Source organism: Myotis myotis, unplaced genomic scaffold, assembly GCF_014108235.1.
Source record: "Myotis myotis isolate mMyoMyo1 unplaced genomic scaffold, mMyoMyo1.p scaffold_m19_p_5, whole genome shotgun sequence".
In the NCBI taxonomy this organism is placed as follows: domain Eukaryota; kingdom Metazoa; phylum Chordata; class Mammalia; order Chiroptera; family Vespertilionidae; genus Myotis; species Myotis myotis.
In genome coordinates, this window is record NW_023416357.1 from 35,688,942 (window position 1) to 35,707,710 (window position 18,769).

At 45.2% G+C, this 18,769-nt stretch overlaps 1 protein-coding gene across 9 annotated transcripts in view; it reads left to right on the top strand.

The window, feature by feature from the left end:
• MAST4 (microtubule associated serine/threonine kinase family member 4) overlaps positions 1–18,769 on the top strand; it is a 521,110-nt gene that overhangs the window by 495,897 nt on the left and 6,444 nt on the right. For 7 of the 9 annotated variants that reach the window (XM_036310367.1, XM_036310366.1, XM_036310370.1 and 4 more), the window contains 7 exons: positions 1,270–1,397; positions 1,773–2,008; positions 6,280–6,480; positions 8,869–9,098; positions 9,689–9,811; positions 15,967–16,103; positions 18,313–18,494. In XM_036310367.1, the coding sequence (XP_036166260.1) occupies positions 1,270–1,397; positions 1,773–2,008; positions 6,280–6,480; positions 8,869–9,098; positions 9,689–9,811; positions 15,967–16,103; positions 18,313–18,494 (1,237 nt within the window). The remainder of the gene's footprint in view (positions 1–1,269; positions 1,398–1,772; positions 2,009–6,279; positions 6,481–8,868; positions 9,099–9,688; positions 9,812–15,966; positions 16,104–18,312; positions 18,495–18,769) is intronic. The other 2 variants (XM_036310368.1, XM_036310375.1) reach the window with 1 other exon arrangement.

Genomic DNA, 18,769 nt, shown 5'->3' on the forward strand with positions numbered 1-18,769 from the left:
GAGTTTGCCGACCACTGTGATAGAAGATGATAAAATTGATGTTTGAGAAAGATGCTGCCTTTTTTCTGATAATGGTAAGATTAAAACAAGCAATCAAAACCAAGAAACCTGATATTTCCAACACAAGGCAGCGGGGCCCTGGGAAGATGGACAAGAGCCTAGAAGGCACCTGCCTCCCTTTGCTGTTTGCGGTAGCTGTGCCTTGGCCATGGCGTTGGCATTTTGCATGAATGCTGTTTAGCTCTTCTGTAGCATGTAGTGATTTTAGTGTCCTGCACCTTTTTCTGAGTGACTACCAAGACTGCACCGGCAAAGGGGCCAGCACAGCCCTCCCTGTTTGTCGGAAGGACGAGCAGAGGTGGGGATTTCCCTGGAGGGTATGGTGGCAGGTGTGCCCGAGCCAGGACCCGAGCGTTGACATCACTGAGTGCTGACTTTCCCCAGCACCTGTCCTCTGCCCATCAAAGCCAGCCCCTCCACTCTGTTTCCTTCCCGCGGTCTCCTGTTCTTGCCACTCTCCTCCTAACCCCAGTAAATGTAGATGATGTAAGAGCCATTCCCAGGAGAGTGGCGAAAGGCTGAGCTGGGCAGTAGGCAGTGCCTTCTGGGCTGGGCTCTCAGCTTCCTTGGTTACCTTCCATCTTCCCTGTGGGTCAGCAGAGGTCTCCGATTTCTCAGCTCTGATCCTCTGCAGAAATCCCAGTACCAACATAGGAAACTGCCTGACTGTGCATGTAATTTATAAGCCAAACTAGTATCTCTGACTCACAACCAAATATGGACTGAATCCGCCCCCCCTCCCGCTCCACCCCACACATACCTGAAACAAGTCATTTATCCTTCTCTTCACACGCAATTCCAATTCATTTTTCTTCTTCCCACCCCTACCTGGTGGTCATTAACTCTTTTTCTCTGGTTCTCTTTTGCCGATTGACTTCTTGGTTAAAAAGTAATCTAAGGTGTGCATCGATCTCCAGGCCTAGAAACCCCAATGCATCTATGGATTTTGTTTGCAGCTACAAAATTCATTCCGGATATGGTGAGAGATTGATCCATTCATAGCTCCCTTCTCCAAAAGAAAGAAAAAAAAAGTTACACATTGACCATTCATCTCAGGACCGAGTAAACAGCATTGGAAAGTACCTTCTGGATACAGTCCCAGTTCATGCTTTAGTCATGTTCTCAGGGTTTGCTCCCGAGATTTGGGTATTTTTTTCTGACAGACTCTTTCAAGACAATATTAATAAGCACTGACTCTTTGCCCTCCAGGTTTTCAGCAGCATAGATCGAATAACTCAGAATGCAGGAGAAGAGAAGGAAGACCCTGGGGACAAAACCAAAAGCACCACTTTGCCATCCACGGAAACGTTAAGCTGGAGTTCAGAATATTCTGAAATGTATGTGAAATGCCTGTTAAGAAACATAAGCCGCAGCTACTAGAGCTGTGGTTCTTAAACCTGAGTGTGCAACAGAGTCACCGGGAGGCCTGTGAAAACACAGGGTGCTGGGCCCGTCCTCCATATCTGATCCCCTAGACCATGAGGGTGAGGGAGAAGGATAGGGGGACCTGAGAGTGAATCTGTGACCCGTTCCCAGGTGATGTCGGTGCTGCAGGCCTAGAGGCCACACTTTGAGAACCACTGCACTAGACATGTCTTCGTTAGACTTATCTAACTTCCATGTGTACCTGGTTTCTTACAAATTCACCTTGAACAGTGTCCAGGTATGTATGCATGACTTTGTGTGTGTTTTTTTGTTTTTTTTCAATTAAGGCAACAGTTATCCACATCCACCTCTTCAGATACTGAAAGCAACAAACATAAGCTCAGTTCTGGCCTGCTTCCCAAACTGGCTATTTCAGCGGAGGCAGAACCAGATGAGGCCGCTCCCTGCCCCAGCGACCTCCGCGAGGAGCCAGAGAAGCCAGTCCTTCCTCCTGCTGAGTGTGCTCAGGAGGAGCCTGAGGTCACCACCCCAGCCAGCACCATCAGCAGCTCCACCCTGTCAGGTAAGCCCTGGGGTGGGGCCTGCCACCCAAACATCACCCCCTCATCCTGGGGCTGGCCTAGCCAGGTAGTGTTTCACGCTGCTCCACTCCAACTTCTTGGGCTTGGTGGATGAGCTCTAAGAACTAAGATCAGATGTGTCAGACCCTCCTGAGTGCATGGCCCTGCAGCAAACCATCCTTGCTTCAGCTTCACCGGAGAGCCCACCTCAGCTTCCACAGCTGGGTCAGTGGGATCCTGTGGTGACGGTCAGGACATACCAAGGAAGCATGACCTCTAGTGTTGGTGCAAAGGCAGGTCTTAGGGAGCTGCATCTAACTCACAGTTAGGATAAGGGACAATATCAGATAGTCAAATGGTCAAAATTACCCTAAAAGATGCTGTAAATCACCCGTAAGGCAGTAGAGCAGAAGCCACTTTTCCCCCTTGTGTTGCAGTAGTGGTTTTGTGACAGGGCCAAACCCAATACTTAGCTCTCTGCACTAGACTCTGAGCCAGCGCAGCAGGGCACCTACAGCTGGGAGGTGCAGGATGGCTTTACTGCTCCTGGGACCCAGCGGGGAGGGGGGTCAGAAATACCTACCAGATTGGTGCTTTATGTGCATAGGAAACAACCCCACTGCAGACAGAAGCTGCCTTCCCAGCCTGGTAACTGGAGTGAGGAACTCCTGAGGCAACTTGGACTGTGCGGGGGACGGCCCGAGGGCCTGGGCCTTGTCTGCGCACGTACTTGGCCACGTTGCTTTTGCGTGAAGTGAGCTCCCTGCCAACAGGAATGGCGGCTTCCTGTGTGTTTTTAATGTTTACTGTAGCATAGATACTTGCTGGCCCTTAAAAACGGAGGCGTTCTCATTAGATAATCAAGCGTTCACTTCCCTCAGAGCAAACCCTTAGGTGAATTTAAAATATTATTTGGTTTATAAAAATTTTATGCATAGCATATCCTTCCCCAGAGCAATGTGCATTTATTCTTTAAAAAAACACACACATGGATGTGGCTTAGGGTTGCTGTCATGTCATAAATGTTTTCATTAAGCCATATTCAATATGTTATGTTGCTAACCATAAATGATTCCAAGAGTTTCCATGAATATTTTTTTAAACTAACTAAATATTCATAGTGTAATTTTTTAAAAATCGCTTTAAGAAAACAAGTTTGTTTGGGTGGGTTTATTTTAGCCTCTTTAAAAAGTTTGGTTCTAGGAAGGAGACTTGACTTGGGGTGGAAAACACACAATACAATGTACAAATGATGTATTACAGAATTGTACAGTTGATACCTATATTATTTTATTAACCAATGTCACTCCAATAATATCAATAAGTAAGTAAGAAAAAAAGTTTAGTTCTATAGAGGAACTTCATATGTACTTATAGTTTATCGTGGGTGGAAATAATGTGGGGTTTTTTTTCTTTCCCCTGGTCACCTTAGTTCTGTTTCCATTAGAATAATTCCACTTGTCCAAATCCTATAAAGCCAAGAGAATAGCAGTGTATTAATAGTGTAGAAACAACATAGTAATCTAGGATCCCTGACCATTTTTAGTTCAACTTGGTAATCAAATCAGTATTTTATATTTCTAGTTACTAAGGTCTGTATTTGTTTCTAAGTTTATTTTCTTGCTCTGAATAGAGTATATTTACCTCCATTTAAAACTTATTCTTAATACGGTGAATTGCTGATGATCTCTTAGTCTCTTCAGCCTACTCACTATCAGAAAGGTAGGAGGTAAAGGGAGGGGAATGGTGTCTAAGCATTTGATAGATGACTTTCATAATTAAAAAAAAAAAAGACGGCCTAGGTCCTGCCATGCATTTTGATTAATAGATTCAAACCACCTTTCTCTCTGGCTCCCCCATACACTCACTAAAAATAATCAAAGACCTTGGGGGCTGCACAGAATAGAGAGATGAGCTGATTTGCTCATAGCCAAGGGTAATTAGGGAATCTGAAAGCCGTGACTGCAGGAAAATTAAATTTGTTGATTTTCATATTTCTCCACCATCAAGAAGAAAGAACCCTTGACATTTCTAGAACATTAAGGTGACATTATCCGCCATTGGCAGAGAGGAGGCACGTGCTCAGTGCAGTGCTGTGAAATGCGATGGCGAGGCGAGAGGAGAGCGGGTCAAGGGGACACTCTCTGTTCACACTCTGGCCTTTAGGGAAGGGTTTCTCTTTTTTCATGACCACATTGTATGTGGATCAGAAAAAAGTAAAAGTCCTGAAGTAGTGCTCCATTGCATCCAACGGAGTATTCATTGTCAGGAGATTCAGCTTTTCGGTTTATACTCGCCAGGGGTCAGTGATCTTATCCAAACAAATTAGAAAGGAGAAGGGAGTGTGTACCTTACCCCGAAGTAAGCTTGAGGTTGTTGAGGTGAGGTTTTGATTTGTGAAGCAGTTTTTTATCAAGTCCTTCAGCAATGGATTTCTTTATTTAGAATGAATGGAACTGGTATACTGTTAAGCAAGACTGAGTTTGGCATAAAGAAAGACTGTTGGAAGCAGCCTTAAGACTGTCTTCCTTTGTCGGTCAGAGGGGTGTTGCATACAAGTCCACGCGTCTTTTCCTGTACCCACGCAAGGAGGTGGCCACAGACAGGGCTGTGCCCTCGCCCACTCTCTCAAATCCCAGGCTTGCCTTAGCTTGCACCCCCTTCTGGAGTCTGTGCCACCCCCCGTAACCTAGGGCCAAACTTCAACTGTGCATTCGAGTGGTGTGTAGGTAGCATTGTGACAGGAGTGTTAGTTAAGTCTAATTAGGCACAGCACTTTTCAAGGCAAAGGATGTCCTATGGTCAGCACTTTAAAATGTGCTGGCTGGTCTTTCAAAAGATCATTTATAATGGTATTAAATTCTCTATATGGATTAGATATCTTAAGGTGATGATAGTTTGGATGATTTATTAAAGCACAGGCTCATAATTTAGCATTTAGAAGTAAAAATGAAATAAGCATTTATTTTTCTGGGAAAAAAAAACCCCACAAGATATAGCATCAGTAATTTTAAAAAGAAAAAATAAAACAACAACAAAAAAGCAAAAAGCACTGGTAGCCTGTGAAAGAAAGAGAAGTAGAGGCCAGGGTGGCCACTTAACTTCCCTCTGGGGGCCTCGGCACCTCACTCTGAGCAAGAACATTTTTACTTCTGGACTGTGCAGTCACCTGACCGACATCGGTGATTGTCCATCTCTGCGCCCTCCCATGAGGTTATAATCTCTGATCATCCTCTGCTGAAGGCACTTCTCAGTTTAACTAAAAATATCTCCTCCAGTTAATAAGAAAGGTTAATAAGATTTAAAAACAGGCATGGCTGGCGTAGAGGGGAAGGGAGCCTCTTCCCACTGGTCTATTAACTTGAGGGCAGATCAGCATGCAGCACACTGTCTAGTGCAGCAGTTCTCAACCTGTGGGTCGCAACCCCTTTGGGGGTCGAACGACCCTTTCTCAGGGGTCGCCTAAGACCATCGGAAAACACATATATAATTACATATTGTTTTTGTGATTAATCACTATGCTTTAATTATGTTCAGTTTGTAACAATGAAATTGGGGATCACCACAACATGAGGAACTGTATTAAAGGGTCGTGGCATTAGGAAGGTTGAGAACCACTGGTCTAGAGTAAAAGCCAGGAAGGAGTAGTGAGCCACTGAGTAGCGTAGCCAGTAATATCCTTTGTCTTGTCCTATGAAATTTACAAGGAGCTTAGAGAATGAAAGGGGTGAGGAGTCAAAGGAGACACTTAGGTACTTTTTGTAAGTTACATACCTAAGCCTAGTGTGAGGTGTGTACTAGGAAGATGGTGGGAGATCACATGGGCTTACGTCTACGTGACATGATTAAATGACATCAGATATCAAAAACCATCATGACCAGCATTCCTAGTGAGGATCATTGCTATCAGAGGACTGTATACAGTAGGAGGTCATGGTGTGCACAAAGGTGATGCTTGCTTCCTAGCATGGTGGAGGGGGGCAGACGAGGGTTGTAAAATATAGATTCTAGAAAGTAATTATTCTACTCAAACGTAGCCATTGATGTTAGCAGGCATATTCAAGTAGAATGAAACCCCTTTCATCTTTCCTCTCCACGTCACCTTTCTCAAACCAGTTGTGTTTTTGATGTTTGCTGACACCGTCCGGATCAAGAGTCACATGGGAGTATGTTTCCCAGTGTTTGTCCTTCCTTCTCTCTCTCTTTTCCCCTTTCCCCTCCTCCCCTACCCCAAATTTTTCTTGAACGTGTTTATCCCTTCTTCTTTGTGCAGTTGGCAGTTTTTCAGAGCACTTGGATCAGATAAATGGACGAAGCGAGTGTGTGGACAATACAGATAATCCCTCCAAGCCACCCAGTGAACCCGCTTCTCACATGGCTCGGCAGCGCTTAGAAAGCACAGAAAAAAAGAAAATCGCGGGGAAAGTCACCAAGTCCCTTTCCGCCAGTGCTCTGTCCCTCATGATCCCAGGAGGTAGCGCGGCGTCTGCTCGCATGAACTCGTGTGGTTTCTGCATGTACCCCCCCCCCCCCCCACCCAGTGTGGAATGCTGACTGAGGTACAGGACTGCTTAGAGCAATAAGCAAGGGGTCCCAGCCCAGCTCGATAGAGCTCCTCCTGGAGGCCCCCAAGCTCCCAGAGAGCAGTGGGCCTCACGTCTTCTCCCGTCTTCCTGCATCAGGAGACGAGGCAGCCTTCCCTCCCAACAAAGCCTTATTTCTTTTATTTGTTTTCTTTCCTTTTCTTTTCTTCCCCTTCCAGGTTAAGGGATAAATTTCCCTCCTGAATAATTTTTCTTCCCAACACTATGCCTCATTTATATACTTTACAGAGCTATTTACAGCATCTGTGTTGGAAAGCTGAGTCTAGTTTTTTCATCTAATTAATGAGGAAATAGACAGAGAAAACATACCTTTTTATTTCTGGGATGCAAAGAGTCACAGACAGCACTGAAATTATAAGTTTTCCCAGCCCTGTCTGTTGAGCTATGCTTCCTCCTACTGGTAGTCAAATCATTTTCCGCCCTATATTAGAAAACGGGGGTTAATTATGGTTTTATTGAATTGCAGTGTTTTTTCACAACTTGATTTTGCCTCTAATAGTCACTAAGTCGGTAGTAATTCCACTGGCAGAGATGAGATATGCACCCTGGTGGTTGGTTGTGGCTTATCATTCAAGCGACAGCGTGGTAGAGTGAAAGAGGCAATTGGACTCCATGGCAGATGGCTTGCACGCGGAAGAATCTAGACCATGTATAAAAGAGATTATTTACATTTTTGAAATGGGTGCAGAAAGAAACCGGATATAAACAAATGCTCATTTGGGGGTAGCGCTCACCTTACCATGTTCTGTTTGCTGGGAGGCATCCATTTGGCATCATAAAGCAAACCCGTACCCCTTTAGCTTACGTGACTGTCCGTACCCAAAGGCAGTGGCCCCAGTGCAGCTGCTGCCGGGAAGGTAAGTGTGGAGTGGCCCAGTCACTTCTGAAAGCTGGCGAGAAAGCCCGCATCTGGGTAAAGTAGGGCAACTATTTAACTTGGGGAGATAAGGGAAACCATCATGAGGTAAAGGACCCAAGGCAAGCATGTCAAACTCGTGGCCGGCGGGCCTTTTAAAGGAGGCGTGCGTCCCGCCGGCCGCAAGTTGACTTGATCCAAGTCCTGGCTTTCCATCAATTTGGATCGCATACCCACCCCGTCCTCTTCTCGCTTGCATGTTTTGAAGTCCCCCGCCCACCAGTGTATGTCTTTTGAAGGTCGCCAGCAAAAGAACGAGTGGCCGCATGAGGTCAGAGAGTGAAGGGGCATGGGCAGTGGCACATTTAGCTTACTGCTCTGCTTTGCACAGATGTCAGAATGGGAACGAGTGAGGGTACGGAAGCTCTCAGCCTCCTGTGGCCACACGGCGACTCGCCACCCTGCTGCGTCTTCCGCAGCGTGGCATTCTGTAGCCTCGCTCCCGCTGAGCTCACATTTCAACCGCAGCATCCTTTGTAGGTTATTCTTTTTCTCACATGCACAGTTTCACATGACCAGTGGAAATCTGTGTAGATTCACACGGCTGGAACAATGATAGGAACTATATATTACAAGGCGTTTGCTTATAAAACAAGGAAAGGGAGCAGAATCGGTGCTTTGGATTGTGAACCAAGTTCCTTTCAAATTTCTGTTTCACCTGCATTGTCCCCTCAGAAACCTTATTAGAAATGCAGGTGATACAGGAAGAGAATCATTTGTAACCATAGTAATAAGGAGTGATTCTTTTATAAAAAAAAAAAGTTACCATTTCAGTGCTTTCTTGATTCAATGTTTTAGTCAGTACTAATTCAATGATATGATGTAAAAACAGTGGGGAAATTACACCTTTCTTTCCTGGCCAGGGGTGTTTGAAAAGGACCACGTCAAAGTTGTTTAGGGCAAGAGTTGGAGCCTGAGAATCTTTCACTCTAGTCCACACAGTCTGCTCTGTGGGCGTGAACTTCAAATTCGTGCATCTATGAGTTGTTTCTTTAAGTGAAATAAAATGCATTAAATAGCATCACAGCTAGATAGTAGCTAAGTGTTGTGTGTGTTTTAATTAGCATAGAGAACTAAGAAATGATACCTTTAGTTTATGAAATGAAAGCTCATTAAAATACAGACACTTTCGAAGTTTCGTTGGCAGACCTCTGTTTTGAAATCCATACTGCTTACCCATAGGGATATTTTTATATTATTTCTCCTTTACTTTTCTGCTAGAATGAATGCATTTGTTTTGCAACCATGCTCCCAATCCCAGCAGGGCTGACGTGGTGAGGGCTGGCTGCATGCATGCGTGTGTGGCCAGCATGGGTGTTGATGACTGGCTTCTTTGTTGCAGATATGTTTGCCGTTTCCCCACTGGGGAGTCCAATGTCTCCCCACTCCCTGTCCTCGGACCCTTCTTCTTCACGGGATTCCTCTCCCAGCCGGGACTCGTCGGCAGCCTCTGCCAGTCCGCATCAGCCCGTGGTCATCCACAGTTCGGGGAAGAACTATGGGTTCACCATCCGAGCCATCCGGGTGTACGTGGGTGACAGTGACGTCTATACAGTGCACCACATCGTTTGGGTAAGACCAGCAGTCTCTCGTCCTTGTTGCTTTTTATTCCCAGCCAAACTGGGGAATGGGTGAGTTGGCTAAGACAGACATAACGGCGAATATATTTCCTGTGAAGCTGGTATTTGGGACCTGTTCCACTTTCCTTTCGTGCTTTTTCCCTTGATTTATAGGACACAATTGAATTTAGCAAAAAGAAATCCTTTCGCATAGTTCTATCCAGATTTTACATTTGATTGTCTACTCTTTGTACCAAGCTGGTTGAAAGGGCCAAAGACAATCCTATTTCCATCCTTCTTTATTCTCTTGTTCTTGTTTTTTTTCCCTGTGTGTTTGTTTGTTTTTTCTTGACCGCCTTTAAAAACAAAAACAAAAAAAAACCACAAAAACGACCTTCGTAATATCCTGAATTTTTTTAAGAAAACATAGAAATTACCCTGTTTTAGGATGATGACAGTAGAAGCAGGAAACATGCCTTTTTAATACTCTTAGGAGCTTAGGATCATTTGGTACTTAACTTGGAATAGTCTGGCACTAGAAGCAGTAGGCTTAGGGTTGTCATTGGTTTGCTTACTAATATGCCCTCTCCTCTTGGACTTCAGAACGTAGAAGAAGGAAGCCCAGCCTGCCAGGCGGGCCTGAAGGCCGGGGACCTGATCACACACATCAATGGAGAGCCGGTGCACGGACTCGTCCACACGGAAGTGATAGAGCTCTTGCTGAAGGTACTGTCTTTATGTCACGACCATGCAGATGGGCAGAGCCAGAAGGAACTGGTACCAAGAATTACATGCCTGGGTCCCAGGGTCCTTCTTCAGCGCACGCCACACATGCAGGCTCATTACTGAGGACTTAGTCAGTAGTCTGGGGTTTATTGTCAAAGACAAAGATAGGAATTCTCTGGGTTTATATCATGAATATCTGCATAATCACCTCCTAATTTAATTTTGCCTCTTATCCTAAATTATAAAGAAAAATTTGTTTTTTGTACTTCACATAGAAAAATCTGGTTGGAAGTCAAGTACAGGTGATTTTGCTCAGGAACATTCAAGAGGTTTTATTCTAGTGGAGTAAGACAGAGTGGTGTAAAGCTATGGGGTCTGATCTGAAAGTTGAGCCTGAGAGCTGGGTTTCCTCGGAAAGACAGAATTGTGAATGGAAACATGTCTACTACCAATTGTATACATAGGTGGTAATGGAAGAATGGGTTCTGGCAACCAGTAGCCATTTCCCTCCATGCAAATGACTTTGCATAGAGGTCACTTTCTACTTAAAGCTGAATAAAGCCCAGGGAGGAGGAAGACCACGGGAAGCATGAAAGGAGAGGAGAGTGAATATTACGTGGATTCCCTTCCTTTTTCTGAGTTCTTTGCTTTGCCACCTGCTGACACCAGAATATAAAGTTTTAGCTCCAATCATAGATTTGATTAAAACAAATAAAGATGAATTTGAGATTGATGTTACATTTTGTTAAGAAACAAGGCTAATTTTCCTGCAATTAGAGTGCAGTGTCTCTAGTTGTAGGATTGCTTTACAGTTCAACAGATTTTCAGATGACCTCCTCCTTGCTCCCTGAGCACCGTAAGGGGCTGCCAGGCACCTGGTGTGAGCCTGCGCCGCAGCTCACCTGGGGCCTATGGAGAGGAAGCTTGTGCACATACCTGCCATTTAGATAGCATGCACTCAGACCATTCCTAGAGCACCGGCCCTGAGCAGGTACCATAAGAAAGTAGCAGCACAGGAATTAAGGTATAATTCTTGCCCTCAAGGAGTATGGAAGATATGTAAATGGATAAAATTCAACTAAACCATTCAGGGCTATAGCAGAGGGAGGAATCTCATACTTTTGGAGAAAACATTCTGTGAGTGGAAGAGGCATCACAGAGAAATGATGTTTAACTAGAACTTGAAAGAAAATGAGGAACTTGGGAGGTATGACAGGGAAATGGGTGTGGAAAGCCTTTCAGAATAAGTTCAGTTCAGTGACCTTTTTCCTCCTTCTTTGTCATTCCCTGAGTCTGGCCCAGGTACCGAGAGTAGAATAGCGTGTATGTTCAAGGGTCCATTGTGAAGTAGCAGGTTGTAGAGAAGTTATTGCCATTGACTGATGCGCAGCATTAATGAGATACTCGTCTTGGGCTCAGGTGTCCCGTGGGCTGGGGGCTAGACTCGCTGGCATCCATGCTCACAGGGCATCCTCTAAGTCTAGATAGCTTTCTCACCTACACCAGGGAACAGGGCTGACTATGAGAGAGCATTGCAGAGCCCTGGGCAGTGTTAGAGATCAGCCGTGGGCGTGTTGAACACACAGCAGACCGGACAGCAGCCTGTAGGAGAGATGCTGAGACATAATTGATTATTTTCATCATCTATTTGATAAAGTATTCTAACAGGATCCTGTGTCTTAAAACCTCCCTTTATGCTTCGTTGAAACTTGGATGTCCATGTCTCTGGCAAGGTCTCTTGGCAGAGTCACACGGTTCCATCTATAGCATCTGGTTACAGAGTGCTTCCATTCCTGCACCTAGTCAGTGTGTTCTCTGAAGCTGCCTGCTGCCTGCATAGACACGCTGGAGTGGCGAGCCATTGGCACCCTTCGGAGCCACGCACGCTGTCACAGATCCAAGCAGAGGATCCTGCCTCTTGTTCATAAAGGAAGCACTCAAGAGGAGTAGCCAGTGTAATGAAACAAAGAGGATGCGAGGGATTTAATTATCTTCCCAGTGAACTGTGTAATCATGCAGCTTTTTTCCAAATTTACCCAGCAGTCTTCGACAGCGTGCAAAGTGCCTAGTGTCAGCATGGGCTCCTCCGCGCCATCGCTGGCGGGGCGTTGGTTTGAGAGCTGTGTTTCAGCGTGCTTGGATGCTGCTTACGTGGGGTATTATACTCACAGACTACTTTACAAAAGCTCATGCACTCTTAGCAAAAGGAGGAAGAGCCATCACACAGGGCTGCATGTGTGTATTTAGAAACACACTACTTATGTATCGTTCCGACTGTGAGCATGGTTAGTGTATTCCATGTTTGTTTCATGGCCTCGCTGTAGTGGCCAGTGGAGGCCGTATTAACCCAGTCTTATCTCCTGCTCACGTGATAACCTGCCTGGCTTAGCCTCTCTAATCCAGGAAACTCTCTTCTCAACCAGGCTGCCTTCTTAGGATAGCGCTAGTTTAAATCCCCAGTGCATAAGACAAGCCCTATAAAGCACAATTTTCATTTGCATGAACTCTGGGGAACCTCTGGATACTAAAGTGGGGACCATCAAATAGCCTCATTATTACCACCCTCACATAACTGCTGAGCCCCGAAATGTGCAGAGCATTGTGCTAAGGACTGCAAGGGTCCTCCAGCAAATGACACGCAAGCGTAATAGGAAATAGTGCTTTAGGTGACTAGGCTCAGGGAATCCTCATACCCTGGGAGGTAGGCACTTTGAATATAAATGCCCCCTGTACAGGGGAAGAGGTACAGCAGAGAGGTGTTAGCCAAGCAGCCCAAGCTTGTCTGCCAGGAAGGAGCAGAAGAGGATCTGCACCCGGCACTGCAGGCCTGAGCACTGTTCCAGAGTGCTCCTCCATTACGTTCTCTGATTGCCAGGAACTTAACGTCCGATGTTCCCAGGGGAGACAGTGGCAATTCCAGGCAACAGTCCAAGTGTTAAACATAAGCAACAGACTGTACCTATGGCCCGAGTTCTGAAGGAGTGACGGCCTTCCTCCAGGTGGACTGGTGTGAGGAGTTAGGGGTCATTGTGACGGGCTGTGAAGGCTGGTGTTTAGTATGTGGGAAGGGGAGGCAATACAAAGAGAGGGCATTAAATCACAAGGAGATTACATCACAGGAGAGCTCAAGTGCTAGAGATGCATGAGTACACCAATGTGGCTAGAGCCTGGGTTCAGAAAAGGGATGCAGTGGGCAGCTGGCTGGGGCCACGTTGTGGAGGGTGCGGATCAGGGCAAGGACACGGTTGTGCAGGAAGATGCTCTTCCCCATGTGCACTTTGCAAAGAAATAAATGGGAGAACAGTCTAGCTCAAGGTACCCAAGGCCAACAGCTAACTAATGTGGAGCCAGATGGAGAGAAGAGATTGGGTAGATGACTTCTGCTCTGTGTTCAGTTCCATCAGCTGAAATAATTTCCCTCCCACTGTGCCCTAATCACACAAATGGTTTGAAGTAAAAGAGGACTAACTGAACATTTAACAGTCTGCTGGCCCCGTTTTTGTTATTTTTAAACAAGTACCCCAGAATTTCTCTGATGAGAGGTTGCTCATTCGCCAACAGAACGTCCAGTCCGAGTTTAGGCAGCACTCGCTATAGCTGATGCATCCACCAGGTGGCAGGCTTCCTACTTGTCACCTATTCTCTGTGAAGCTATCTTCTAGTCATTTATCATTTCCACAATCATTAATGTTTCTAACTAGCTATTGGTATTCTGCATCTTTGTATCTGGGGACATTGTCTCTTATTGTATTTCCATAAGTTGGGTGAATTGTCCTCTGGAATAGCCACATGTAGAAACAAGAAAGAGAAAACTGGGTTTGGTTTTCGTAGGCAAAGGGGACATTTGTATAGTCTAGTGATGTGTTCTGGTTTAGCATTCCTGGTTATAACTGTATTTATTTTCTAAAGTGTTTTGATATATCTCCTTAATTCCTTCTTGACAGTCTGATTCTATGATTGTTCAGGGCCTGTTCCATCACCACCACTTTTTCTCAAGTACAAGCCGTGCACTCTGCTGGGAACACGACAGATGGGAGGGCCAGGGCCTGCCCTGCCCATAAGGAGCGGGCAGTGGAGATGAGGGTCAGGACAGCCAGCTCTGGGCTCTTGCACTGGTGCTGTGGCCCTGGGAAGGACGAATGTCTGTGAATCCGCCTTCCTTTCCTATAATGCAATAACCTTTCCTATAACCAATCTCTTCGCACCTCATAGGGTTGTAAAACAATAACCCTCGTGGCCTGGTAAAAGAACACATGTGAAAAATACTTCAATATCCATACGCGCTTTTAAAATACCAGGTGGCATCATTATCTTCTTCTAAACACATAGAAGTCGATGTTAATTATGATAGAAAAGTATAGACTGGATTCGGTAGCCCATAAGACAGAACACCACAGTGATCATTATGGCCCTGTGTGTCCACTCTGAGTGAGTGTGGAGAAAGATCGGAAAGCACTGCAATGAAAGATAAGCTCCAAACGCCACATTTTTGCCCTTATCCTTCACCTGAGGCATAGGAAAAAACAAAATTTTAGTACGCTTTCACTCAGTTTGTGAAGAGAAGGAATACCCCATCCCAAACAACCTTCATTGGTAGACCTTTCATATTTACAAGAATTTTCTATTTAAATATAAGTAGAATGCCAGTCTCTACTATCAGATAAAGGTTTATTTTTAAAGTTTTGTCATTTTGCATATAGAATATATAATTTATTCTCTCATAATGAAAAATAATTTTTTCTCTTTCAATTTCAAATCCATTTCCATAAAACATTTTTATAATTATGGCATTAGGTATGGGACTATATATTCTTAACTATATAAAGAACTCTAAAATCAATAACAAAATACTAAGACTCTCAGATACTAAATTAGATGTAAGATGTGAACAGAACATTTCCTAAAGAAACACAGATGACCAAAATCAGTGACACAACATTCAGCCTGTTAATTGTCAAGGAATGAAGATTAAAACTTGACATAACTTTTTCCTATAAAATTGGTAATTTGCTTAATGTCAATATTCAGTTCTGACAGGCCTGTGGTAAGATAGGTACCCGTGTGCTGCTGGCAAGAGTGTGAACTGACATAAACCCTCTGGGAAATAGTGTACCAGTCTGTACGGGGTCTTTAAGAAGTTCGGATAGGCCGCGTGATTCAGTGCCTGGAGTCTAATTGCCCAGTTTAAGGAAAATGTCAGAGGTTAGGACAGTGATATGTAGACAAGGACATTTATTTCAACTCTTATATAGATTGAAAAGTAGAAAGCAGTAGCAGTAGCGAGATAGTTAAATTTTGATCCACCCATCTCACAGAATATTATAATACAGCCAATTAAAATGCATTCTTAAAGAATATTCAGTGATGAAGGCAAAGTGTTTCAAAGTTTTATAATGTGAAATGAGAAGGACAACAACATAAAACTAGATGTTAGAATAATTTAAGATTTAGATTGTTTATGAACCCCCTGCCCAGGACTGCGTGAAAGTGCACGAGGCCCACGGGATGACCTCACCACAGGTGCCTGGGTGGGGAGAGGCTGCTGCGTGCTCACTGGCATAAACTTTCCAGCTCGGCAGGTTTTATGGTGATAGAAAAGGAACCTTTTAAAATAATGAAAAAATGAGTCTCTTTCAGTTTTGTTACTCTTTGATTTCTAGGTCAAAGGAAAAGCACAAACATGAGAAAAAAAGAAAAGTAAATCAACCACGGAGACAGCTCTGGGCACATTATTTATGCTCCATGCATGTGGGTGACGCTGCCTATTATTTATAGAGCCTTTCCGGGGGTCCCCGGGGGGCTGAGGGCTTCACCGACGCTGTCCTTCATGTGGTCCTCAGAGGAGCCCTGGAGAAGGCATGATTCAGCTGTGAGGTAGCACAGGAAGTGGAGGCGAGGGAGGAGGAGCAGCCGGCTCAGGTCTCAGAGCTCGGATTTGAACTCAGATCAGAGCCCACCCTCTTAAAGAAACCTTCCATTGTGTCTCCACCCAGTTTGCATTCTCCAGGACTTCCTAGTGTAAAGGGTTATTTAGAAATAGAGGTCCTTTTGTGTGTATGTCCTTATGTATCTTTGTGTTTGAGCCTCCTATCTCTGTTCTCATCTTGTTTTATTACAGCATTTCCCTTTAATACCATCTCTTTTTTTTTTCATAGAGTGGGAATAAGGTGTCAATCACTACGACCCCATTTGAAAACACATCAATCAAAACGGGACCAGCCAGGAGAAACAGCTATAAGAGCCGGATGGTGAGGCGGAGCAAGAAATCTAAGAAGAAAGAGAGTCTAGAACGGTTAGTTCAAGCAGTGTTATTCTTTGGGAGTTCAGTGGATACCCATGTGGGAGGAGAGTTAGTCCCTACCTAATTTAAATGCTATAGATGAGCGATTTTTATGCTGTGGTTCACATATAGTTATACATGGAAGTTCATATTCGTAATAGCATTATTTTTCATAGTGGAAAGGTTTATGTAGCTATGTTGTAAACCTCACCGTTGTGATTCAGGTTGCTTTATCTCACGTGTTAGAGCTGTGAAAAGCTCTTGGGTGTTTCCTAAGCCTCTAGACTTCATTCCATGTGAGTTGGATTTGAGGAACTGGACCCTCAAGCAATTCTTAACATTAAATCTACATTTAATAATGTCCTTTGCACTATCGAAAAACAGCTGGTATTTTTTAAATGCCAGGTATTCGGAAATAACTGCATCTTAAGAGCATCCAAATAAGCCTAGAAATAAAAGGGCTTTGTCTTACTGACTGGAAGTTTGGCCAGGCTATTGTGGGCTGTCTGGGAGGCATCGTGGGTACCCCTCTGCTGCATGCAAGATGCGGTAGACGTCCCTGGCGGGGCGTTTCTTGCCAGGCAGCTGTCGGAATGTGCTCCCTGCAGGATGCTGCAGCAGCTCTCCCTTCCCCTCTTGAATCTGATGTGTCTGATCATAGTCAGAGGGTTTTTTGTGACAGAAATGTAGGAGGAAAAGGCAAATGTAAAAGGGATGCTCATCAACTCCTGGAAAGACAAAGCTGTACAAGAAAGGAAATAGAATTAAGCTTCCCATGGCCCAGCTGTGAACAATACTTACAACAAAGAAAACACCAGCCTTTTTTTTTTTTTTAATATATTTTATTGATTTTTTACAGAGAGGAAGGGAGAGAGATAGTTAGAAACATCGATGAGAGAGAAACATCCATCAGCTGCCTCCTGCACATCTCCTACTGGGGATGTGCCCGAAACCAAGGTGCATGCCCTTGACCGGAATCAAACCCAGGACCCTTCAGTCCGCAGGCTGAAGCTCTATCCACTGAGCCAAACCGGTTTCGGCCCAGCCTTTTTTTTGTTTAACCAAAAATTTTTTTTATCTATTGAGAGGAATAAAAAAAAGGGGAAGTGTATTTGGTCAGAAGGTGGAAGGGGGTTGCAGAAGAGGTTAGTTCTCATCTTCTGTGGTAGGACAGCAGCAGATACTTTCTGAGACAGAAAAACTAAAAAGTAATGTAAACTCACTGCTTAGCAATGTGCAGACTGATGAGATGGGCGAAGACACACTCCTTGTCTCTGGAGAGGGGGCAAAAGAAGGCAGAGGATGGGGGTGGTGATTTTTCACTCTAAGCTTATAAAATGGTTTGGCTTTTTAACCCACGTGGCCGCATTACTTTTATTAAAATTACACACGCATGCAGCACAACACATACATTCTGAGATGCTCCCTTTTTTATGTGTGCCTTCTATTTCGTTTGTGCTGTAAGTCAGATAAAGCACGCTGTTCCCAGGGGTAGCAGTGTTTGCCCTTCTTGCTTATGCTCCCCGGGGTGGGTCGGGCTTGCGGGAGGGTGAAGGAGGCCTGCGCAGCCGCCTGCACCTCGGAGCCGCGGGAGGCTGCCCCTTCTGCTCGAGGCTGTGCTTGTTGGGCACTGAGTACACATTCGCTTCTGCTGCAGCGAGGCTGCTGCTGCCCTGCTGATAGGATAAGCTTCAGTTCACCTTTCCCGCGTGTCTATGGAAATGTGCAGCCTGCGCTGTCATTAGCATAGTCAGGAGCCCACAGCGGGATAAGCCCAGCAAACAGCCCCTCACAGATAAAGCCTCTGCCCAGTGTGTCACCACTAAAGAATCCTACATCCGAGGTGGTTTTTCCTCCAGAGGTTCCCTGGGTATTATCTCTTAGTGAAGGTGTGTCAGCATCTGGGGGCACGTACTCAGAAGCCTTCAGGCAAAAAACACCCTCCTCATAAACCTGACAGTAAATAAACGAATATATACTTAATGTATTTCCCCAGCTCCTCTTAAAGGGTTTGGAATTCAGCGAGCTCCCATAGTGTGCTATCTTCCTTTCTAAGTCATCCACACATTTTTAATAGAACAGTGGGAGCCTACTCGTCAATAGGATCTGCCATCATATCACGCCCCCGGCACAGGGGTGTGACTGGAACGCAGGAATTGTGCGGAGGCAGGAGCGGCTCTGGACAGGGAACCTGATCCGTTCTCTCCTGTTTTCACTCTAGGAGGAGATCCCTTTTCAAAAAACTAGCTAAGCAGCCTTCTCCTCTGCTCCACACCAGCCGAAGTTTCTCCTGCTTGAACCGATCGCTGTCGTCGGGGGAGAGCCTCCCGGGGTCCCCCACTCACAGCCTGTCTCCCCGATCTCCCACGCCCAGCTACCGCTCCACCCCCGACTTCCCATCCGGTGAGTGAGTCTCCTGGACAGGACAGCAAGGGGGAGTTGGGAGGAGGTCAAAGTCACCGTCTTAAATCCCGAAACCCCTGAGGATTATTCCTGCCTGGAGGTCATTAGATAGGGCTCTTCGGACCATTAAAATAAGACAGGAAGTGTTGGGTTAAAACTTAGTGTAGGGAGGTTTATCCAAAAAGCGTTCATTCTTTAGAGTTGGATGCTGACAGCTTGCTGACCTTGGCCTGACCTCTGCCTGAAGCAGTTTGGGCTGGAGGGTGGGAAGGGGA